The sequence below is a fragment of the Catharus ustulatus genome, chromosome 13 (genome assembly GCF_009819885.2).
Source record: "Catharus ustulatus isolate bCatUst1 chromosome 13, bCatUst1.pri.v2, whole genome shotgun sequence".
In the NCBI taxonomy this organism is placed as follows: domain Eukaryota; kingdom Metazoa; phylum Chordata; class Aves; order Passeriformes; family Turdidae; genus Catharus; species Catharus ustulatus.
Genome location: NC_046233.1, coordinates 14,797,142 through 14,822,579, shown reverse-complemented (window position 1 = coordinate 14,822,579; position 25,438 = coordinate 14,797,142). Strand labels below are relative to the sequence as shown.

The 25,438-nt window shown below is 43.5% G+C and overlaps 1 protein-coding gene across 2 annotated transcripts; it reads left to right on the top strand.

Annotated features, from left to right (window-relative positions):
• Positions 1-2,304: 2,304 nt before the first annotated feature.
• On the top strand, positions 2,305-24,943 carry RHOA (ras homolog family member A). Of its 2 annotated transcripts, XM_033071735.1 has the most exons (6): positions 2,322-2,416; positions 9,271-9,400; positions 19,037-19,194; positions 21,533-21,653; positions 22,847-22,977; positions 23,679-24,943. In XM_033071735.1, the coding sequence occupies exons 3-6, from the start codon at positions 19,039-19,041 to the stop codon at positions 23,850-23,852; spliced, it is 582 nt and encodes a 193-aa protein (XP_032927626.1). In that variant the 5' UTR covers positions 2,322-2,416; positions 9,271-9,400; positions 19,037-19,038; the 3' UTR covers positions 23,853-24,943. The 2 variants fall into 2 exon arrangements, with proteins under 2 accessions (XP_032927625.1, XP_032927626.1); XM_033071734.1 differs by lacking the exon at positions 9,271-9,400 and having other exon boundaries at positions 2,305-2,416.
• The last annotated feature ends 495 nt before the right edge of the window (positions 24,944-25,438 follow it).

Here is a 25,438-nt window from a genome sequence, read left to right as displayed (position 1 = left end):
TCTTCTCAGTCCTTGTTGGTTTTTTTTCTGATAGCTGTAAACGCACTTGAAAGACTGTCTGACTGCAAAAGGTACCTCTGCAATAAAAATATCTGCAAAATACATTCAGGGTTGTTTTGGCCATTCATGGCATTCAGCTAACAAACCATTTTCTCCCCTGTATGGGCCCTTATCTTGGCAAAAAATAAATTGAAGGGAGGAGGAGAGAGGGAGGGGCTTATGTTTATGACCAAACTAGTATTTTCAGAATACATTGCTTTAACTCAAACAAAGTCCCCACATATCATGTGATAAGAGCTGCACTTCAGATCAGTTTTGAATCCATTAAAAGCTATATATTCACCAAATTGGGAAAAGTCAGCTCCTGAAATACTTCCATTAACATCATGCCCAAACAGTGCTCACCTGAGACAGTAGGACCTGGGGCCACAGACCCATCCAAATTCAATGAGTGCTCTCCCTTGGGCAAGGAACTACTGCTAGGAAAAGGAAGCACACACACTGTGATCAAAACACCTGACAGTGTTTTGTAAACAAAGACCAAATTTCCCAATGGATTAGAAAAAAAAATAGTAGGCCACAAGGATCCCTATCAAACAGTAACAAAAAACAATTATGAAAAGAACTTATGGCCTAGAATTAACTGATTTGGGGTTCAAGCCCCACCAACCCAGTATCCAAACCACAGGTAATTTCCCTATGGACTTCAGACAAATGAACTTCTGTCTGTGTCAGAGGTGGAGGTGTGCTGGTCAGCCACAGCATAAACTATCATGGGCCTCTGACTGTGCACACTGTCAATCACCAAGAATTGGTACCAAGCTGTAAAAACAATTTACCAGGTAGAATCAAATGTCTGCTTGGTAAGAAAGTCACCTTCCTTACAATGCTTTGCAGAACAAGCTAGTCCCAGGGACCTGCTTACTGAGCAGTACTTTTCCTCTACAGGCACCACAGTGGTCCATAAAAAGGTTGGGTTAAAGTTAGCTGGCAATGCAAGTGCTGTCAAATGAGGGAATGAGGATGGAGAGAAACACTGACGATCACGCATCAGAAACAGCACAGCACCATTTCTCTTACAGTGCCCAGTTAAAGCAGGTCATCCCCAAGTGCCAGCTAAAGGTTGCTGGGCCTGTTCTCAAGGAAACCCTGAGAGACAGCAGAGACTGTTATCAATCCTCTCCACACACACATTTCCTCTGCAGTTATGCCCCTCCCAAGTCCTCTGAGGGCAGATTCTAATGTTGAACTTTCTCAGGTGGGCAAAGAAATAAACAATGATGAAGCAGTATACTTCCTCCAGTGCACCAACCACAGGGTTCTGCATCCTGGGATGCGGGCAATCCTTGCCTTAAGCTCACCACAGACATGCTCAGGAGCTGCTGTCAGTGAGTCCAACCCTTCCAGCCCCTGCCTTGTGCTGCCTGCGAGCCCCTCGGCCTCCTCCAGCCCCAACAGCACAGCTTAGTGCCTGCTGGGAACAGAGCACATCTGCTTCACTGGAATAAACGAGCACTTTGACACCACTGCCCCCACCCACCTTTAAGGGAATCAATTAAGTTGTAAAAGACATGAGATCAAATCCAACCTACGACCAAACTCCCTGCTGTCACCCAGACCATGGCACTGCACACCGCCTGGGCAGCCTGTTCCAATGCCTGACCACCCCCGCGTGAAGAAATTCCTCCTGATGTCCAACACAGTGCAGTTGAAGGCTACATCCTCTCACCCCATCACTAGTTACCAGGCAGAAGAGGCCAATTCCCACCTGGCTACAACTTTCTGTCAGGAGTTAAACAGTAGCAAAGTCATCCCTGAGCCTCCTTTTCTTCAGCTAAACACCCCCAGCTGCCCCTCACAGGACTTGGGCTCCAGACCCCTCATTTGCTTCACTGCCCTTCTCTGGCCATGCCCCAGCACCTCAATGCATCTCCTGAATCGAGAGGCCCAGAACCAGAGGTGTGACTCCACGAGAAGAAAGGGGGGAAACGAACCACCCATAGGCAAACTGGGCATCGCGATTCAAGCCCCCAGCACAGCTGCCTTTCCTCCAGTAGGCGCGGAGGGGCCGTGCCCGCATCGATCGCTCCTCACAGGGTAAGCACCGATGAGACCGCAAGGACAGGGCAGGCCCTGCACAAACAACCCCACAGCCAGCGCTGCCGCTCCCCAACCCGCGCGGCGTAAATAGCACCGCCGTTTTTATAGCGCCCCTTCCCAGCAGCCCCCGCGCGCGGCCGCGCCGATTGGCTGTGGGGCGGGCGGGCGCGCGCGCGGCCGGGCGGGGCGCTTCGGGAGCGCGCCCCGCGCGGAGCCGGGAGCGCGCACGGCCCGCCCCGCCCGTTTCCGCCGCCGCCGCTCGCGCTCGGGCCTGTGGAGCAGGAGGCGGCGGGAGCCGGACCAGCGCAGGCCGCAGGTACCGGGGGGCTCTCTGCCGACCGGGAGGCACGGGAGGGCGGATCGCCGGCTTCTCTTCTCCTCTTCCCCCTTCCCGCCGCCGGGTGGGGCCCGCCCGCCCTCTCCGAGAGCCCGCGGCCTGCGGGCGGGGGTGGCCGGGCCCGGCCGGGCCTCTCCCCGCCACCGCCGCGCACAAAAGGGAAGGGCAAGCGGGGCAGGCCCCTCCGCGAGTTCCCGGGGCCGGTAACGGGGCCTTTTCCGGGCCGCGGGAGCGGGAGCGGGGGAGGGGAGGGGAAGAAGGGGCGCGGCCCCGGGGCTCCCTCGCGGGAGGCGCCTCCGCCCCGCCCGGGACCCGGTACCGCCGTCCGGTCGTGGGCGGTGCGGAGGGAGGCGGAGGCGGCGCTGCCCCCCGCCCCGCGGGGTGACACGGGCGGCACCGGGGGTGCCCCGGTGAGTGGCAGCTTGTTGTGTGACGTCACCAGCGCCGGGGCCGCGCCCCGCCCGCACCGGGGGTCGCACCCGGGGGTCGCACCCGGGCCCTCCGCCGCACTCGGGGCCGGGCCGGGCCGCCTGCGGAGGGCTTACCAGGGATTTGTGCGCCGTTGAACTTTTATCTTGGGGAGGAATCGGCCTTTGGAGCGAAACTGGAAAGTTTGGACGGTGTTTTGTTCGTGGGGCGGCTGCAGCAGGCCGGGAAAACGCCGGGGGTGGTTTGACACGACCGGAATCCTGTGCCCCGACAGCCTTCCCTGGGCTGAGAAGTGCCCGGTGTTAAACTGCACCCTGCGTGAGGCTTTTCTGCCAGGAAACCGCTTCCTTCCAGGGCAAGAGGAACCTCGAGACTGCTGTTTGGGTGTTAAAAGTGAGACTAAAAAACTTTTCCCAGAGGTCTGGAGAGTTAGTTATGACAGATACTCAGGATGAAGTATTGTTCTCAGTCAAATGATACCACGACTTTGATATCCCTTTAAGAGGTGTCTGGAACGGGGGTTGGTTTGTTTTTAGTTGCTGCCTCATATCCAGCTTTTGTTTCTCTCCTGGTACAGTTCACCTGTTTGTTGCAGGGGAACCCTTCAGGAGCAGCGGTTCCCACCCACCCTTTCTCTGTGTGATACAGTATATGGAGAAAATTAAACCTTAAGACCTCCCTAGGTAATGTTAAGTTTGTTGTTGCTTTTTTTTTTTCCCTCCTGAGCTTAGCCTAAGTGTCAATTCTGCCATCTGTGTGGCTTTGAAATGGTGAACTTCTTCCAGAAACAGACTTCTGTGAATCTTCTTTTTATCTCAAAAATCTCAGAAGTTAATTTTATGTGCCCTAAATGTTATTTGTGACTCATATTAGCTCTCTGATGGCTTTATTTCAGGATATTTTTTGCAGTATGGAAATGTTAAGTCTTTCCCTCCCTGAAAAGATTGTTTGTGAAAATATTTGCTTACTGTTGGAAGCTCTTCTGATACATGTGTGCTTTCCTCCTGCCCTGATCTGGTCTTATCCAGGACTCCAGCCACACAGCACTGGCATTTCTCTTTCAAATATACGGAGTCTAATTCTGGCACTGATTTGGACCAAGGCTGCATGTCTAAAGAAAGAAAAGCATTAGACTTATTTCACTTTAATTAGTTCACTGGAATGTTTAGCAGCATATTCAGCATAAATGTTTGACATAAATTAGTTTGAATGGGTGATTTGTATCATTTAACACTAGAATATGTGGGTTTTTTAAAAATAATTTTTCAAGACATGAATGCACCTTCACACAAGGGGCAAAATAAATTCAGTCACAGCAGAGCTCAGCTGAGCAGCTCTCATGTTATCCCTGCTCGTTCACCAAGCTCACGCTCTGGCCGAGTGCCACAGCAGCCGAGCGCCAGAGGCGGGGAGTTCTCTGAGCCAGGAATTGACAGTAAAAACATCCTAAATGATCTTAACTGCCACCAGGATGTGGGACTGGTGATGGCTCTTCAGATAAGTAAATTCCAAATTAAAATGTTTTGGACGGGTCTTGGAAGTATCATCATCTTTCCTCATTTTTCTGACAGTAACTCTTGTTTTTTCCTTTTTTTACTCCCAGTCTTTTTCTCTCAATGTATTTGAGTTGCACAGAACCCTGTGGACTCTTCTTCACACCATGTCTGTGGTCTGCTCTGCACTAGATATTTATGACCTTGGCTACCTTTCCATTAGCCAAGTGTACCTTCTCAGTTTCTCTAGCATTTTATAATCTGCTTCTGTGGCATCATCAGGTTCTTTCCAAGTCTCCACACCATCTTTTACCTTTAATACTAAATCTCATTTCTCTCATGTTCTGCTCTGTTGCCTTACAATGTGTCTTTAAGTGCAGTTTGAGCTAATATGGAGGAGAAGTCTAATTGGGTGAGTTTGAGGAAGTTAGCATGTTGATAAAGTACAGCAAGTGTGCCCTTGAAATCTTAAATTAATCCACGATGAGCTTGTCCTAGTAAAACACATAATGAGGATGAAACTGTAATACAGAACAGTGCAATGCAAAGTAAATGCACCAAATGACAGCTGACCTTCATTCCATTCTCAGGGTACAGCTATGCACCTGTCCACACCTGAATGCATGATGAAAATCCTCTGCTCCTTGCCTTTTGGTATAATGCCTCTCCTGCTATAAATAGTGGGTAGCTAAATAGGAAGAGGTAGTTGCTTATTACTTTTTGGTAAATCTCAAAAATATGCAAAAATATCCCAAAATACTGTGTGTGGTACACTGGTTAAGCTACTGCTACTTTTACACTCCCATTCGATGTCTGGGTGCCTTCTGGTCTTGGTGGGATCTCTGTTGCCACTCATTCTGAAATGTGATTAAGGTCCAAAAGCTAATTGAAGTTGGTGGAGGGACACTCCCCTATCCATCCTCTCTTCTGTCCTTTTTCTATCACCATTTTTTCATTTGGGAAGGACACTTGAGACTATAAAAGTTGAATTAAAATACCTCTAGACCACCTTTTAATTAAGGTATTTGCCATCCACACAACTAACTTCCAGTCCTTCCTAAGTGAATCATCTAATTAAACTAATCAGAAGGAGGTTTGCTGTCTTTCTCTGACCACCTTTCATGACCAAGGTCCCTTGTAAAACGAACAGATGGAGAGTCACAAGTATACCCAGTAAAATTGGGCAGTACACCAAATACGAGGTTTTGCTTTCCTCAGGCTCTGACAGTTGTGGGTTTTCTGCTTGCTTTTTTATTACTGTTTTTTAATCAGAAACAGAGCTCAATTCAGTCTCTTTGCTCAGTTAATTAGCAGTGCTTTGCAACCGTAAATAGTTCTGTCTCACCTGGCCTGAACTGTCCATTTGGAGCAGGTTCCTGGTGTGGACGTGCACAAAGGGATTCCTTCTCCTCATCTTCACAGTTTTAAGGAAAATGGTCTTTGCCTGTGTCAGTGGTTTGAAAGAACTAGCAGCTATCTCTGTTGACATTCTTTGCCAGCATTTCATTTTTCTATTTTACACCTGGAGGTTCTTTATTCTTCACCTCCTGTCTGCTCTGTTGCAGTTGTGTGAAGTGAGAAGGCTGTCTCACAGTGGGATCTTGACTGGGTGCTGACCAAGTGAATTGGCTCATTTTTTGAACCTCAGTCCAAGAGCTGTTTGGAAAGGCTGGGTTCCATGTAAACCGCAGCAGAACGAGGCTTCTGCGCTTGAAATTGAAAATGTTGTTGGGAAGATTTTAAATTATACTGTGGAATGTTGACAGATGAGAATGAGCATGCAGTTTGGGATAAAGAAAGTGTTAGAAATAAGAATACAGCCTTCAGAAAGTTTAAAGTCATGAAGTTGACCAGAAAAGTAAATAAGGACATGAACTGTGGCGAGTCAAATGAAAAATACAAGGACCTGCCAGAGAGACTCTTGAGAAACATCATAATAATAGCAAAAAAAAAAAAACTCAAGTTCATCAGAAACAAGAAAGATGCAGGATTCTGGAGGACCAATAGATGGAGAAGTGAAAGAAGTATTTGATGATGAAGCCATGGGTAGAAAGATGACTTATGTGCCTTCCTGTTTCCTGTGGAGGAGTCCAGGAGTCCAGAGAGGTTCCATGCCAGATATTCTCTTTATGGAGAACAGGACTCATTGGAAGATCTGTCTCTGTTTGAATTGTCAGCAAAGTAATTTATAGAGCAAAGTGATAAATACAGTTAGGAGATGCCAAGAGCAGATGGTGCTTGCCCAAGGGTTCCAAAGGAAACTCGGGCCTGAAATGACCGAATTACTAATCACTCTGTGTAACTTCTCAATTCCTTGAAGCCACAGAAGTAGAAGATGATTTGTGTGGTAGCAGTTCTTAAAGATAGTTCAGCAGGATATCACAGTTCAGTGCCTTTTTAAAAAGAAAAAGGAAAAAAAAGCGCTAACCAGATGGACCAACAACTTAGAGTAGCAGAAAGCCAGTGTGGCTTTTGCAAAGGAAATGGTGCAGCTCATATCTACTGGAGGTTTTGGATAACTTGAGAAGCACAGAGAAGGGAAGGTTGGGACAAGAGAGGTTGGATCTGTGTTACATCTCTAGTGCTCAGCATATCCATAAATGACCTTTTGAGAACGGTGTTGAGGAAGAAGGGAAGACCAGAGCTGGTTAGGAAGAATTGCAGTTTGTCCTTCTGATTGAATTACAGGCAGCAAAATGCCAAATGAAATTTATTCCAGATAAATACAAAACAGGCAGGTAGTCTTAATTTATTTATGCACTGATGGGGTAAAAGTTAATTATTACCACTTAGAAGGAAGATGCCACAATTCTGTGAAAATGGAAGTTTAGTGTTCAACAGAGATCATATGAGTTTGTATGAGGGGCTTTGGGAAAGGAATGAAAACAGGAAAACAGAGGGATAGCATCATGTCTCTCAGTCCTTAACACACTGATTACAGTGGGTTGGCACAAAGAAAGATGTGCTTTGAGATACATTGCAACTGGAAAGGCAAAGATGAGGCTGAAAAGAGTCATCAGAGATAAGGAATGGATTCCATACAAGGGATGCTTAAAAAGATTTGAACTCCTCAGCTTGGCAAAGACATGACCAAGCACAATCTGGTCTAGATCAAAACCGATGGTGCCTCTCCCTCAGTCTGCACTGGGACCGCAGAATGCAGCGCCACAGAGTGCTTTGAATGACAACAATTTAGGAGGGAGCAACACAGCTGAGTGTCAGTTGTGGGTGCAAGAAGATGGTTGTCTGGAAAAGTTAGTGTTAGTTTTTCTTGTCCATGTGTGCTTTACTGCCAGCACCTGAAGACAGAGCCACCACACCCAAGCAGAAGCCTGCCTTGCTCGGTGTGATGTGCCCCACATCCATCTGACATGCAGGAGGTGTCTGGGAAGAGGACACCAAGAAAAAACTGGCCCAAATGCAAAGCGTTTTGCAGATTACACACACATGGAAATCCACAGATCTACTATAATTACCTCAATATTAAGCCCTAATCTCATTTTGTGCAAAGTAATCTTGGGACTCGGTATTGCGTAAGAGAAGTGCTCTCATAATCATTGTGCCAACAGATAGCAAAGATGCCGTGAGTGGGGGCAAATGAGCAAGAGTGTTCCATGGGGGGCAAGGACAGCAACTGCAGAATCCTGCTTTCTGCCCCAAACTTTGCCTTCAGCCTTGGAGAGGGACTTGTCATGGTAGAGGAGGATAAGGGAGAAATCTTCTAATTAGTCTTCTTCCCTGGGTTCTGAAATTGTGCTAATTTACTAATTATGTAGCAGTAGGGAGGTGCACAGTGTAGGGGTGAACTTTTCAGGTAGTTGATCAGGAGCACCCTGCTAAGTTTGGTGTTAACAGGATGCACACTGACAGTGTTAAGACAGAGTTTTTCTTGCACATATTCCTGGTTTAAGTTTTTTTTAAAAATTGACTTAAACATGCTTAAAAAAGATCTTTCAGGAGCCTTCTTTTGCAGTATTTTTCTCCTACCAAGTGTTGAATGTGAATTAAATAACCTGGCTTGGAAAGGAAATGAAGGCATCTGTTTTGTTCACGCTTAAAAAACAAGAAAGTGCAAGAAAGCTCTACAGATGAAATAAGAGAACAGTAGTAACTGAACACAGAAAATAGAAAACAGAAGCTCAAAATTGTGGAAAGGAACTGGGAGGAAAAGGGAGCTCAAATAACTATGAAATTATGGATCTAAAAAGTTGAAATGTGGTGAGGCCTTGCCATGTGTCCTGCTGGGAGGCCTGCCTGCCTTTGCTTTCAAGCTGGCTTATCCCATGTGCTCTTGTCCTTGTTTCAGGCCCCAGCTTTGCTCACTGCTCCTTAGGATTTGAGAGAAGCATCCACTTGTTTTCTTCTGTGGTTGCATCTCTTCCAGACTGTCCTTTTTCCAGTTCTGCTGTAGTTGTTCCTCTTATGGTCACTGTTGTGTAGTTTAATCATCCATGTGCCCCTGCTCTGAGTCATTTCCAGTTCATTTATAGCCTTTTGACCTGGGAGGATCACAGCTGCTCACATCAGAAGATGCAGTCATGCGATGGATTCCAACATCATCTTAATGGTTTCTGGTTTGTTCCTCTTCTCCTAGTTCTTAATACTGGAATCTTTAAAATTGTGGTACTTTGGAGTATAGAGCTTGTATTTTAAAGGAATTAGCTATATAACCTTTGAATATTGTCCTTGAGTAGCAGTCATCAGCTCCCAGTCCATCATTTTGTATAGGAAATTTTATCTGGTTTTTACATTGCATGTAACTTCACATTTTTCTCTTTCAAATTTTACTGCCAAGGCACAGAGCCTGTTAGAGTTCTGAAATCCATCAAGTTAGCCCTTGCCTTTATTACTTCTACATCTTGACATCACCAGTAAATTTTGTTGTATAGCTATTTTTCTTTGCTTTTTCAGGTCATTTATGAACGTTGAGCTGTGCAGGTTCCACGGGTGTTTTTCTGAGAGTGCTGAGCATTTCCTTCTGCCTGGTTTCCTATCTTTTGGCAGTTATTTATCTATACACAGAGAACTTCCGTGTAATCAGGTATTCTGATTATCTCATTAAGTTAAAAATAAAAGGTTGAATGATATTGCACACCTAATCTGACCAGAGCTTGTAATTGACACCTCTGTTTTGATATATATTTCAGCTCTGAAGATCTCTGACATGAAGATGGAGGGGCTTTATGTAATTTTTTTCCCCAGAAAGCTCTTTATATACTGCAGCAGTTTGAGTTTGAAAGAATGCTAATATGCAGTAATAATAAAGAGAAGTGGGACAATCTTAATTATTGTAATCCCATCAGACTAAGACATCAATCCCAGGTACAATAATGGAATAAGTAACAAAGTGTTCAGGAAAGAATTAAGGCAATGTCACTCAGCCTGGACTGGGGGGAAGTAGAAACAAGAGGTGTTAATTGTTTTAGTTTGATCTTAAGTGTAAGTGCTCATCTTAGCCTTCAGTTAGTATGTGACAGTAATTGCATGTCATTTTTCAGTCAGAAACTAAGCCAGAACAAAATCAATATGGTTCATATTAAATTTAGTAGAAAGAGGGCAGCTGTGAAACTCAAGTGAATCTGTTTGTAGTGAGAGCATAAAAGGAGTTGGACTCTGGGGCTGTTTTTTAGTGGTCACCTGGAAGAAAGGCAAAATTCCAGTAACGGGAAATGTGCATGGGCCAAAGAAGTGAGGAAGTGATAAGAAAAACCTCATCATAATGCAGAAAATGTAATTGCTGGAGTGAGGAGCATCTTATGGGATTCTCTGTTACTGCTATTTTAAAGTTAAGATGATCTGCACTTGAGTTAATGCACGGGGTGAAATGTACTGGAGAATGACCAAGCAGTGGCTTGTTGGCACCTGAAACGCATCTCAGGGTGTGGTTCTCTGATACTGAGTGAATGGATTTAAGGCTCCTGCTCCTGGAGCTGTGCTGCAGCAGCCCTGGGGCATTTGGAGCTGTGGTGGACAATGTGGGATGGGAAGGTACACGGTGCACCTCTGCTGCTGGGGTCTCCAGGGCTCTCCTGCCTGGAGCACTTCACCGTGACACCTCCACCACTCTGTTACTCCTTATGCCAGGAATAGACAGTCACTACTGCCAAAGGTGTAAAGGTAATTTAAGGCCCTGTGTTAGGGTGCTTCAGTCTGGAAAGGCTGTTATGTGAGCAGCAGGAAGAGAGTGAGCGGAGGCAAATTGTTCACTCCCTTTCCATTTCGGAATTAGGAGGCTGTAAAAGAAACTAATAGGGACAATCTTGAATTTGAAGGAAGTGGCTTTACACAATGTGTAATTAAGTTGTGGGAACTCCCTCCGCAGGATGTTGTGTGTGCTGGAAGTTTACATGGGTTCAAAGGGAGTCTGGACAAGCTCATGGAGGAGAAATCTATTTGAGGTTACCAAATTCATGAGAACTACATCTGACCCAAGAAGCTCCTGAGCTGAAGGCTGGCAAGCATACAGGGAGAATCTTCTTATTCATTTTTCCTCTTCTCCTTTAGCACAAGAATCCACTCCTCAGCTTATGCCAGGCACTGAGATGGAGAGACCCAAGTCCTAATTCAATGTCCCTATTTCCATGTGTGTAAACCTGTAGTACAGATAGTTTGTGAGAAACAAGTTGGTCCAGTGGTCAGTGTCCATGTTGGAGCTGCTTGTGGGACACAGTGCTGGGTGTAGAGGATTGCACAGGTCATGATTTGGGTGTTTTAAAAAAGATAGTTTGTGTGTTCTGGGAGCACTTGGCAGTGCTGAGGCATCATTCCTGTAAAGCATGGGCCGGTGCTCTGTACAGGGAAGGAGAGCAAAGCAATATGTTTTGCTCTTTCCTGTGGTGCTTTAAAATCAAGCAAATTTATTAGAATCCAAAACTATTTTCTTCTCTTAGAGGAAGATGAACTGTGTGTTGTGTCACAGGATTTTTCCTGAAGAGGAAGGCAAGGGCAAAGGCTGTAATTTGATAGGATGAATCCTACTTTGAGACTTCACATGATATCTCAGATTAGACACTGTGTCCACATGACAACACGGATCTAGTGCTGACGGCTGATTCAGGTTTCCTCCAAAACATTGCACTGGCAGCCTTTGTGCTGCATGAGGAATCTCATGCCCCATCACAGCCATTGCAGAGGCAGCATGAACAACATTCTGTGTCCTTAACGAAGATGCACCGTATGCCCATGCCTATTAAACTTTTGGATAATTCTTACTGATTGTATAAAATTGATCAGTCATTAAGGGTTCACTGGGGCTAGCAACCAGTGTTGCTAAGACCTAATGCAGTTAAGCTGACCCTGTTCCCAGTTCTGGTGATGTAGTACAAAGAGGCTTGAGCTGGTTATTTGTGGAGTTAGCTGAGACCTGGGAGGTTTATCAGCTGAAGGTGAACACAGCTATGCTGCTCCTGGTTTAAAGCTGGCTCTGGAATTGTACAGCTCTGTTTGCAAGGCACTTTTTCCAAGCTAGTAAAACATGCCAAACTTGAGCCTGGTTGACACAGGCTGAATGAACTGTTACCAGAAAGATGAACACTCAGCTTGTCCTGTACAAAGACCTTCCCAAAGGACCTGTGTTCAGTCTTTGATCCCATTGGATACTATGCTGACTTTCTTTGTTGGTTTTTCAATTGTACTTCAGTCTTACAAGAGAAAAAATCCATTTCTCTGTGGATTAAATTTAATGTGCAACATCAGTAGCCTGCCCTATGCTTTGCCACCTTTGGAACTTTTTTCAAGTGTTAGATTTCATATGTAACCCTCCCAAAAAGCCCCAGCAGATAGCTTTTTCTCGCCAACTGCTCCCACATAGTGCTGTAGTTAGAAATAGGTCTATTTTGCAGTAATGTCAAACTGCTTTATGTACTGGCTGCAGTAAGGAATATAAATATAGCTATTTCTCAAAGGCCTTGTTAGCAGCACTTTAAATAATGTGGCTTTTTGGTTTATGAGTGCAAGTGTCCACAGGCAAACTTGCACAGAATTAAGAAAATCTCAGTCATTACAATGAAATGTGTTGACTGTCCTCTTGATGGAGGTGACCACATTCACACTTTTAGTGTTTTGATTCTGGTGGCTTGGAATTGAACTGAGTTTGCATCCCAGTAATGCTTGATTTCAGGTTGTTCATGGTGTCAAAAGAGCAGATCGCTCTGAGCTCCATGTGTTCTGGCTTTACTGTCACTGTGGCTGTACACATCAGTTCAGACAATAAATAAGTGGTTGCTTGCTGCATGTTTTGGGGTATGTACATCTTCCAGGATCTTTTATGAACTCTGTACCAGAAACATACGTTGTATCTGACTCCTTTATGTGATTGAGTCATGTTTTTCTATATTTTTTTTCCTACTTTTATTTCAGTCCCAAGGCTGTTGACTTTCCAGTTTGCAGCTTCTCTAAGAGGTGAATTGGGGTCACGGTTTCTTTTTCTTTACAACTATTGCTATATAAAAGCAGGGCCATCCTGTATTGATTTTGTGGGGAAAAATGGCATGATAGCACACATAGGCTTACATTTGCTGAAGGAAGCTGATTTAAGGGAGCAGGATTAGCATTTCAGCAGCAAGCTGCAGTATTTCTGGTATTTGTTTAGATGTGCTTTCACTAATGAGAAGTGAGAAGCAAAAAAAGGATTACAGAATGCATAGTTGCTGACATTTTCCATTGGGACTTTAGTGGAGGAGAGGGTTGAGATGCTTGCCTGCTGTTGGGAGATGTGAGAATGCTGGATTCTGTTCTAGTGGAGTGGTTACATCCTTCTGCCATTCTCCTCCTTGCCTGTTTGCCTGACCCCTTCCCTGGTCATATTCTTTGGGTCACTTCACCCACTCACATGTCTGTGTTCAGTCTCTTTCTTCACTGACAGTACACAGCTGTCCTAAAATCAGTCCTGTTTGCTTCTGGGCTGATCAACTTCAGACTCCAAACTGCTTTGCTAGTTTTCGATGTTGATGCCCAAACTTGCTAAGTGGCCAAAAGAAAACTGTGAGAAAAGCCTACCCATCTCCTCTTGATCCCTGGAGTCTTTGGGAAAACTCTTTCTTCCTCCACCTCAGACTTGAACAAAAGTGCATGTATTTTAACAGTAAATGCAGGTACTGAGGCAGAGGCAGTTGAGGAGCTGGCACAGAGTCAGTTTTCCCCTGTGGTAGGTAGAGCACAGGGCCTCACTGGTCAGGGTAGGAGACACTTGAGCAGGGTTTCTTCTGCTCCTCAGCCTTCTGCTGCCCAGGGCAGGGCTGACTGAATGAAGGGAAATAAAGCAAGTGAGAAAAGTGCCAGGCTGTAATTCACTCAGCAGCAAACTGCTTCAGTGCTGTATTGAGGAGTCAGCAGCAAGGCAGTCTTTGCAGATTTCAAAACCTTTACCTTCCAACATTTTGGTTTTAAGGACCTCAGCAAGATTAGGAGGGAAAGAATTTGAAGGATGTTCTCCCCCATTCCTGGGAGCATCCTTTCTGCATGCTGAACTGCTTGTGCTGAGTTCTTGCTCACATGCAATAATCCAGAATTTTTTTTTTTTAATTTCTTTTTTTACAAAAGTCTGCATTATCTGAATGATCTGCCTTTATAACATAGCAGGCAACATAAAGTTACTAGTAGTTAGTTGATAATTGAAACTAAATATAGTTGTGATACTTATGTGATGGTAAAGGGCTATTTCTTCCATCAGTTACTTTCTCCAGCATGAGATCCAGAGTGAGACAGACAAACCTGGCATATTTGTTGCTAGCCTATCCAACTTCAGGATGTCAACAGTGTGTCCACAATCCTCACTCATGATGTGTGGCCTTGGGACCTGCAGGAGAGGAGGCTCTAGAAAAGTTGTTCCTAGGAAAAATAAATAGCATGCTGAAGAGGCAAATTCCCTTGCTGTAAAGGGTAATACTTGAGGGGGAGTATGTTTAGAACATGGGGAAAAAATTATTTTCCCCATTTTTAATTCTTCTGCAGTCCTTGGTGGATTCATTTAACAAGCAGGGCTTTATGCTGCAGGAGTCTTGGAGCGTCACTGCACTTAGAAACAGCAGCCTCCTGTAACAAGGATATTAGTCTGGCAGCTCTGCAAACAGGAGCTCCTTGTGTTGTAACCTCCTGTGATGTTAGTGGGATTGAGTAAATGATGTCTAAAGCTCCTGTAATACCTATGAAAGACAGTGGCTGGGGCTGGGGAAATGTCATAATTGAATCTCTTCCATTCAGATGAGTCACTTGAGTCATGTTGTGAGAGTTTCCACTTTGAATCTAGCAGACTAGCTGGTTATGAGAATCCTATAAATTCAGAGGTGGGAGGAGTGGTTCATATAAGAGTAGGAAAAATTGCAGATCTCTTGCCTTGCTGCAGAAGACAGCACAGATTCTCCTAGAAGATGACTGCAGCCACTCTGCTACACTAATTGGGATAAAATATTGCTTGCTCAATGTTCTGTGTGCATCACCAGTGATGCACTCCCAGCAGCTTTCTGGGTTTATTGGACTGTCCCAGCTCTATGTGTTGTGTAAGAGCATGAATGGGTAGTTCAGTTGCAGTGAGGTAGCAGTAGCATGGATTTGGTCTGTGTGTTACACCCTCTCAGGTAGTTCATAGAGGTGTTTTAGCTCTTGATGTAGGTCTGTGCTCACTGGTGAAAAGCTGTGCTGCAGCAAATAGTAAATTGTGTGTAATGTGCATCTTAAATGAAACTCTTTAGGCCAGCAAAGTGCTTTGAATCCCTCATACTGCTGGTACAAATTTGATGTATTTCCATGTTTCAGAATACTTGATGAAGAAACCCAGAGCACGTCAGATCGCAGCAGAAAGACCCAGCTGCTGTGAATGCTGTTAGTGTTGTCCTTGCGACACGCACCACTAAGATACAGCTCCATTCTAACAATCCACTTTTTTCTCTATTGTGCTACCAAGATGATGTTTTTCTGAGTCTTTGCCAGACCTGACAACCCCTTACAGCTGCCCACTGGAATGTATTTATTTTAGCTAAAAATTACTGGCTGAAAGGTGCTGATCTGTAAACTGTATCCTCTAAATAAGGAAATTCAAGGAATTCCTAAATTAGGAAGTGTTCAAAGTTGGATGAGGCTTTGAGCAACCTGGTCTAGTGAAAGGTGTCCCTGCCCATGTCGTGGGATTGGAATTATATGATCTTGAAGGTCCCTTCCAAGCCAAACCATTCTATGGTTCATTGGTAATGACAAGTAGAAAGAAGTGCTTGTGATTTTTGGTGGCTTCCTTCCAAGGTAAATGGAGGTGTCTAATGATCAGAGCTGACATCCTGAGGCATTTATATCTACCCAGCATTTATAAACTGGGCTGCTTCTGAAAATTGGAGATTATAAGTGGTGGTCTTTCCCTCCTGGATTGAATTTTATACAACACACTTGTTCTAGAAGGAATTGTTTTGTGGTAATGCTGTGAAAGGTGAAATTAAAGTAAAAAATACAAGGATACCATGGGTCACCAAAAATGATAATGTGGTTGAGGCTTTTTGTGATGGTCCAGAAGGATCCTCTAGAAGCTGCTGATGATTGAATTTTAATTCCCTAGATTTTGAATGTACTAGGTGGAGGGGACCGTTGGGCAGGTTTGATATGTCCTGGTGACAGTCCTACACAGAACTCTGTGAGCAGGAGAGCCTCATGGGGTGGGTCGTGAGCAATGGGAAGGAAGAGGCTGAGCACACACTGCTGAAGAGCATCTTGGGTCCAAATGATCTCAGCCATCTTAGCAAGCGTTCAGGCAGAGAGTTTAATGATAGCTTTTCTGAGGAAAAATACACTAAGGAGATAAAATAAAGCTCCTGAAATAATTTTGACATATGTCTATCCATAAATTTTTCAAGCTTTTTTTTTGGGAAAGATTTGTAGAAAGATCTGCATTAAATAATGGGTTTGGGTTTTTTTTTACACAACTGTAGTTTCCTTGTAGGCTTTAGGCATAGGTATGTAGTAGGCTAAAGCATAAAATTCAACTGGCAAGGAACACTTTAAAAATAATCCAGGTGACGGAAGTATTTAGAGGAAGATAGAGTTGATCTGATAATCCATTGTAGAATACAGTTATCCTTAGGTGATGCCAAAAGGTCACCTACCCAGAGTGATATTGCAGGTAACTCAAGGCACCAGGGGCCAGTCCCAGCCACCAGCACAGAAGGGAGAAGGAGGGAGGATAGCAAGGAAGGACAGGTTATCCCATTTCATCAGCTGCCCACTGTGTCTCCAGGGCTGTTTCATCAATGGCCTAGATAATTATCTGGGAATCACTGCCATTAAACTTGCATCTGACAGACTCTGATTAAACTGCAGGGCAGAGCTAGAATCTGCAGGCAGAATAAACCATCAGTCACTATAAGGATAAATAAAAGTCTGGCTGTATATATTCAGCTGTGTGAAGAGAGAACTACTCACTGGATAGAATCTGAATGAAAAAAAGTCTGTGAGCTTATCAGGATTTAAAAGCTGACTATCAACAGTGTTGTCTTCTGGGGAGGGGAAGAAGAAAGAAAAATTCCAGATTGGTATTTAAGCAGCAGGGTGTCCCAGAAGATCAATGAAATTAATCCTTCAGCTCTGGGCACTCTTCATAGAGCCCTAGTAGAAATACTGGATTCAGCTTTTGGGCTCCACACTTTGGTGAATTTGTGCCAGTTGGACTCTGCCCAGAAGGGAGCAATGGGAAAGCCTAGGAAATATGATTTACAGAAAAGGCTTGACATTGTTTTGCCTGAAGAGAAGGCTAAATGAAGGCATGGATTCTCAACTGCACTGGGGAAAGGGAGTAATCCATTTCTTTATGGCCACAAAAAACAGCATAAACAGCAATGAGCTTATATTACATCAAAGAAGGGTGAGGGTACACCTTGAGGGAAATTTCCTCACTGTAAATATTGTGGAGCACATGAGTAGATGACTTCTTTCCTCACTGTAAATATTGTGGAGCACATGAGTAGATGACTTCAGAAGTTTTGTAGGACTTGAAGGGCAGATTAGCCAAAACTGACATTAAATAGAAGTTACAAGTAGTTAACCTTGAGTTAGTACAGAGGACAGATAATTTCTAGTTCTGTAAAATTCAAATATTGCCATTGCTGGAAAGTATTCCAAACCATCTAAAACGATGGAAAGAAAACTTTTATAAGGTTTGGATCATTTAAAACTGTCCACAAATGTAAAAATAACCCCAAGTCCCTAGGGTAAATAACTTTAACTTGTGTACATATATATTTGCAAGGTGAATGAGACTCACTTTAGACATGGATGTGGATCACTTGAGCACTGGTATCTGACAAGGCTGTCCTTGACCCTTGCTTGCTGGGTTGAAATGGTACCTGGAGCAGAAGTACAGAATCTGTGTAATACCCACTGCCTGTTCACCACCTAGCACTACCAAGGTTTGCTTTTAGATGGTAGTTTTACCTTTTTACTTAATTTCATGAGGCAAGAGAAGGGGTGAAAAGGATAAAATGTTGTTGCTGTGTCCTTTAAACCTCTCCTGTGCTTCTTTGAGGCCTGCTCCCCTTCCCAGCAGCCCTGATCATCCTCAGAAAACTTTTTTCTGGGTTTGTCATGGCAAAAGTTAGCTCACAGGGTGCTCCCTCTGTGGTATTTTGGTCATGCAGTCATAGGTATTGTGGTGGCATTGCTGTTTGCTCCGTTTCCAGGAAGCTTCATGGGATGACTAAGCGGCTTCCCCCGGAGTGCCTTTATGTTATGGAGAGGAAAGTTGTATGGTTCTGTCCTCATTGCACTCCTGTGTAGCCAAGTCACTCCCTAAATCTCTGGCTTGTCCTTTCATTGGTCATAAATAAAAACCTGAAGAGAGAGCAGGCACATACATAGTGCTTAGGCACATACATAGTGCTGGTTTTGTTTGCTTTGCCAGATCCAAAACTACCATCTCCTTTGGTCCCACCCTGACTCCAAGCTTTCCTTAGACCTTTTCAAGCTTCTGTACTGTCTTTTTGAGGCCAGAGGCCTGCTTATGAGCAGGTCAAAGATTTGTATGGTCCTGATGCAGATCAATTAATTGCACAGCAATGGGTCTCCACTTCTAAGTACCCCTTCACTTACTGCAAGCTGACAGCAGGCTCTATAAACCTGGGAGCAGCAATGCCCAGGAAAGCGGGTTGAGGAGTGAGATGTGTCCTGCCAAAATCCTTTGCAGAGTGGTGGTTGTAATCTGAGGAACTGAGTACCTTGAGATCCTCCTGTTGGTGTTCTGATGTGGCAGCAGGTGCGACTCAGTCCAGCTGACTGGCACTTTGTAGTTAAGACAACTCAGTGTGATAAGAAAATGTTACTCTCCTTAATATGAAGCACCTTGTATATGTTTACCTGGAATACCCTTCTGAGAAGGTGCCCTGGGACAGTGCTGCTCACTCACTTGTTATCTCTGGGTGCTGCTATCTCAGATAGAACAGATCAATAAATGCTACACCAGGCTCTCCTTCTTATTATTCTTGTGCCTAGTGGCTCACTCGTATGTTGATAAGGGCTGGGGAGTGTTTTTTTCTTAAAAGGATGGGAATCTGAACTTAACCCAAGTCCAAATATGTCTGTCTCTCTAATGGACATGTATAATCAATTTAAAAGGTCTTATTAATTGAAGACTCAGGTTTATTAATTATTAGTATCTCAGTTAAAAGCTGTAGCAGTTGAATTAACAAGTCATTGTTTTGTTTTTCAGCTATGGCAGCCATTCGAAAAAAGCTGGTTATAGTGGGAGATGGTGCCTGTGGAAAGACCTGTCTGCTGATTGTATTTAGCAAAGACCAGTTCCCTGAAGTGTATGTTCCCACTGTCTTTGAAAATTACGTAGCAGATATTGAAGTGGATGGAAAGCAGGTATGTGAACCCTTCTCCAAGAGCCAGAATGAACTGGTGTTTGTTCAGAATAGCATGAACATCTCCACAGTTCCTTAATATGTGGTTAGCACATGTGCTTAGTGCTTATATTGTAAATATATTTTTAAATAGTAAGTATATTCCTGTGGGAAAAAGTACTGAGCTTGTTAGAATGTGCTCATATCCAGTGTCTGTTTAACAGGGTGCTTCTAACTGTACACAGCTGAGGTTCTAAAAGCCATGCACTCAGTCTGAGTAGAATGCTCAGAGTAGAATGCAGCAGGTGGGAGGGGATGGAGCAATGCAAAGATACTGAGGGCATTGGGGCTACTGGCCTTTGGAACAGAGTCCTTGTTTTGATAAGGACCTGGTATTGTAATTAATAATTATTAATTCCTGGAGAGGTTTTTTTTTTTCGTACTAAGTCCTGGCAGCATGCAGCATCCTTCTGAGAACAGATGACAGGTTGGTTTTTGTAGTGTACATCAGCATCATCTGTCCTGCTTATCTGAAGGAACACAATTCTTGGCACCCACTGAGCTTCATCTTTAGTTTGTACTTCAGTAAACTAATTATTAAAATATTTCATTTTAATTTTAAATATTTTGAAAGTCAGATTTTTAATCAGTGGGACCTTTTGAGTCCTTTTGTTTTTCAGTCCATTCTAGTTCAGATGCAATGACTGATGGATTGAAATCACTCTCGATCCTGACTGGAGAAAAAGAGGGTTTTGAGCTAGCTTTGGAGTTTATGTTAAATTGAATTTCCTAGTGTTACAGGGATGGGTTATTTATGGATTTACTCATGATAGTTCACGCTATTTGAGTCTAGAGCTTTCTTCTCCCATGTTGTGAATCAGTAAAAGAAAATGTACTTTTAGACTAGTAATAGGACCTGTTTTTTTTTCCCAAGTGACAGGTTCTACAGTTTCTATATTGTATCTTACACTCCCAGGCCTATTGTTTGAAATATATATGATATCCATTTCTCTCTCTTATCACCAAATCTAACTTCCTCATTCCTTTCTGCCTGAATCTCTGCATCTCTGAATGAGTGAACAGGGAGTCATGCCCTATCAGCAATATGTAGCCAGTAGCTAAAGGAAAACAGCATGAGAAGTTTGAGCAGTATTAGCTGATTTTTTTTTTTTGTAATTAGAGGATATATTTTACCTAAGCTTTTGGTCTTCAGAAAATTTGATTACAAAAGTTTGTAGGAGAGCAGTGCTTAAGCCTCTTCTGTTTGACAGCCACTTACCTCTGTCTTCCTAGCAAAGCATTACCAGAAATGTCCAGAAGTGCTATGAATACAAAGAGGTGATGGTAGGTGATATGGATTTTAGGAGCTGATTCTAGTTTCATGTGCAGGAACCGTCAACGGACATCTCTTAAAAATACAAACATTTGCCACAGAATTCACATTGGCAACTGCAGAGGTGACTCTGAGAGGAGGAGTATTTCTTACTGAAATACAGAAGATTATTTTTGTATATGTGTGCAGCTTAAGGCTTTGTCTCTTCACAATTTAAACAGCCAGTCGCATTGCAAAAGCAGGCTCACATTTGGGTTCCAGTTCTGCCCATCTGTCTTTATCTGAGCTGCTGTGGACTTTTTTTCTGGAATTTTTAAATGTAAGAGTTTAAAGAAGTCACCCAATCCATTGTAAAGGCAGACTGATCAGAGAATCTTAAGCAAGAGTATATAGACCTAAAGAGCTTGATTACACTTTTTAAAGTCCTTTGGTTTAAATCTTGGCTATTCCTTATATAGTTTTAAACAATCCTATTGGATTCAGCAAAAGTAGAAATACTGAGAACATTAAGTGCTTTACTTCTTCGTAAAAGCTTCTACAAAGCTTTACACACAAATCAGTTTTATTAAATTTGTGCACAAATAAGTACAATCTTGACATTTTTTAGTCACTACAGGTTCCATCTGTAAACCCATTGAAAATATGCATAATCCTAAAAAGCATATACTGAGTCCATTTTCACTGAAAGCTGGTATTTCTGGGGTACTTGTCAGAGTCTCCCAGCCCTTTGGAGCTGATTCCCTTCATTCTTCTGTCTTGCTTTTCTGCTGGTAGCTTTTACATCCTTTTAGAGGACTATGACAGAGGTCATAGGTATAAATAAAAGACTCATAAACAGCAATAAGTTGATTTTTGGAGTTACAGAATGCAAAATTACTAATAGTTCTTCTGTCAAAAGAGAACTTGTAGTCTCCTCCTTTTGGAATGGTACTGACTGTGATTGCTATTGAACTCATTCCTGTTGAGTTCCTGGCTTCTGAATCAGAACTTTCCTGGATCTGACTAACCCCTTATCTTAATTCTGCAGGTTGAGTTGGCTTTGTGGGATACAGCAGGACAGGAAGACTACGATCGACTTAGACCGCTTTCTTATCCAGATACTGATGTTATACTTATGTGTTTTTCAATTGATAGTCCTGATAGTTTAGGTAAGTAGATCTCTAACTGAATCAGAACCACTTCTCCATATCAATATATTCCCCTTGGAAATTGCACTGTAGAATGTCCTTTCCCTTGAGAGCTTTCCAGGTTTCAGAATTGGTGCTGGTTTGAGTGTGTAGTTTTCAGACATTAGGGAATTCTCTAATCACAAGAGCTGCAGCAGCACTCTGTGTTTGCCCAGATTGTAGAAATTCTCTTCCCTCTCCTCCCTTCCTGCTCACCAGTATCTGAGTGCCAGGGTCCTTGAGAGCAGTGAACCTCCAGGCAGCTTTTCAGGTGTGCAGCATCTAGAGGCCAGCACACTTGAACACTCCAGGTGCAGCTGCAGAATTGATGTTTTGGCTGTAGTGCAAACTGGCTTCAAAATCCTTGTCTAAGTTGTTCCTTCAAGCAAGAAAATATGCCATAATGCATAATAGTGAATGTCTCTTCAAAAGCTGAATGGAATTTCATGAAGATAAAAAGTGGTTATGCAGCCTGCAGGTACATGCACTGGTGAATCTCAAGTGTCTAAGAACTTATGAAAGCACAGCCAGATGTTTTAGGCTGTTCAGCACTTCCTGCTATATAGAATTTGTCAAGGTTTTGCTTTCAAAAGCCCCCAAGTCCTCCTTTCACTAAAAAAATAAGTCATGTAGGGATGTGAGGAGGAGGTTGCTTGTATATGAGAACAAATTCATTTGCTGCATGTAGGGAGAAATAGCAGATTGGAAATTACTTACCTCAAGCCTTTGTTTCTGTGTATCTGTAATTAGTGTGTTGAACAGTTCTGCTACAGTATGGGTAGAGCTGAGAGGGGTTTTTTTTGTTGCTTTAGGAAAAGAAGTGAGGTTAAAACTTAGACTTCGGTGTTGTGCCTATCTCTAGCTTCTGGAGATAAATAAAATGTTTCTCTTGAAGCAAAATATTCCATAACTTTCCAGTCCCTTGTGCTAACCCTTGTCAGGTAGCTGCTGAGAGAAGCCCACATGTTACATGTCCTTCAGCCTTCAAATTACCACAGGCAGGCTTGTCTTTTTTGGTAACACCAGAACAGCTCTATTTGCTTCCTTATGAAGAGTAGAAAAAAGAGTATCTGTGTGGGTTTCAAGCTACAATTCAGGAAGCATGTAAAAGCTTTAAAGTAAAACTCTCCCCAGAAGTGGGGTTTTGTAGTCATGCTTCTATTTATTTTTTTCAGAAAACATCCCAGAGAAGTGGACCCCGGAGGTGAAGCATTTCTGCCCCAACGTGCCTATCATCTTGGTAGGAAACAAGAAGGACCTGAGGAATGACGAGCACACAAGACGAGAGCTGGCCAAAATGAAGCAGGCAGGTTCCTTTCAGAGTCTAACAATAAATGGCAAAAGTGTGTGGTGGCTGTAGCAGAGCATAAACAGGCACCTACAGCTGGCTGCTGGTTTTTGTGGGCTGTGTGATCAACACCTACCCATAGCAGACAGCAAGGAGTGTCTGTTGTCTTTAACTGAGTGCACTCTGCATGCAGTCTGGAGCTGTTTTTTGTTTGGTGTGTTCAGGATGCGACAGCAAACACTTTTATTGGTGTGTGTTCTGGGGTAATAACCACAGGTGCTGTTGCTCAGGAATGAGCAACACCAGGTTTCATTTTCTGTTTGAGCTTGAAACCCCCAGCTTGGGTATGGGTCTGCAGATGCTCTGCTCTGTCCAGGAATCTTTGCACCTCTGGCATAATATTTGGAGATTTTATACAAAGACTGAGGCATTGATCTGGGGATTTGTTCATAGGCTTTTTTGCAATGGCATCAAAGAATTGCATAAATGTTTCATCAGAAGTAGGCAGTCACTTGCTCAAGTTTCAAAAAGTCTTGCAGCTTTCAAGCTCAGAGATATCAGAAAACTGATCATGCCCTCTGACATTGGATTTTTAACTAACCCGTTCATTACATGTGCTTAATCCAGAAGTTCCTTTGCATTTGTTGGGAAGCTGGTTAGGAAGGGCGAGAGCAGTGTGGGTCTGGGCTGTTCTCACTGCTGCTTTTGTGCTGTTCCAGGAGCCTGTCAAACCCGAGGAAGGCCGGGATATGGCAAACCGCATTGGTGCATTCGGGTACATGGAGTGTTCGGCAAAGACCAAAGACGGTGTGAGGGAGGTGTTTGAAATGGCCACTAGAGCTGCTTTGCAAGCCCGGCGTGGCAAGAAAAAGTCCGGGTGCCTTCTCTTATAAAGCATGGCCAGAGGAAGATGGCCAAAGCAGCACCCTGCACTTGAGTAATTTTGAAGTGCTGTTTATTAATCTTAGTGTATGATTACTGGCCTTTTTCATTATCTATAATTTACTTAAGAGATTTAAAAATCGAGTCATCTTGCTACCAGTATTTAGAAGCCAACCATGATTTTTATAACAATCTGCATCAAATTCATCTGTGCACCCAAGGTTAACCTCAACATTCCTCTAACAAACCTTTTCTGCACTCACAGGATATGCCAGGCGCTAATTGAAGACAATTCTCTATCTTCTTTCTTGTCTCTATATAAAGAGAAAAAGCTGTCAACACAGAGGATTGGTCTGTAACTACTTTATAACTAACGTCCTATTCTAATTGAGTACAACCGTTACATGGCTGTATGGAATCAAGAGTAGCTTCAGTGCTATCACATTTAGGAAGATCTGATTTTCATGGCTTGGTGTAAAACATTAGTTTGAAAATGTGATCACTCTGAAATGACCAAGTCCCATTCAGCTAAGGAAAAGTGAGGGTTCTGTGGTTTCATGTTAGTTACCTTTTAGTTACTGTGTAATTAGTGCCAGTTTAAATGTATGTTACCAAAAATAAATCTATTTACCCCAGCTTAGATGTAGTATTTTTTGTATAATTGGATTTCCTAATACTGTTACTTGTAACCTCTGCGTTAAGGTGTTCTGGGTTTTTTAAGAAACTGTATTTGAAAATAAAGTCCGGTGGAAAGCAGCTGATCCTCTTCCCCTGTTCATTTGTAAGAGTCTGACCCATTTGAATGATTTGAGTGGTCTGCACACCCAGGAGGAGTTTTTTCCGTAACATGCTGTAGGGATGAGAAAAGACAGCCTGCTCACACTCAAAGCTTCTGAACTGTTCAGTTGCCTTAAATTCATTGCTGGACCCAGTTTCAAAACTTAAAAAAAAAAAGAAACTTTTTGTGTAAGTTTGGTTACCATGTAGTGATCAGACTCCTAACCTGTGAACTTCTTGCTGTTCTGCAGCCAACTAAACTCTTTCTGTATTTTCATTTTTCCAAGAACTAATAGAATAAAGGCAGTTTTCTAAGCTCCCTGTATCCTGGTGTCTGTATTCCTCACTCTGGGTTTTTGTCCCAGCATCTGACAGCCTGAATTAGAAATACCATTTTTCATAAAGCTGAGAGAGAATTTGCTGAGCAGTTGCAAGTGCTTTAATACTTATTTTTATTTCCCAGCAAGGGCTACCCATCTGCTGCTCGTGGTGGTTTCCAAACATTGCAGCAGAGCGAGCTGCAGCATCTCACCTGCTCCTGCAGTGAGCAGCAAAGCTTCCCAGGAGCTTTTGATACTCAGCGAGATGAGAGTACATCACTTGAGTTGGATTTGTCAGTCCTGAGCATGGGACTAGAGGAGCAGGAGGAGGCTGTGTAGGAGGAAGGGAGGAGCAGATGCAGTGTTGCTGTGGGAGCATGTGATGGCTTGCAGCAGCCAGGCTGCACTGGAGCAGCAGCAGAGGCTGCACGTGGCAGGGTGTTTGCCATGGCATTGCATGAAGGATGACTTCAATCCCTGCAGCAAGGGCTGGGTTCAAG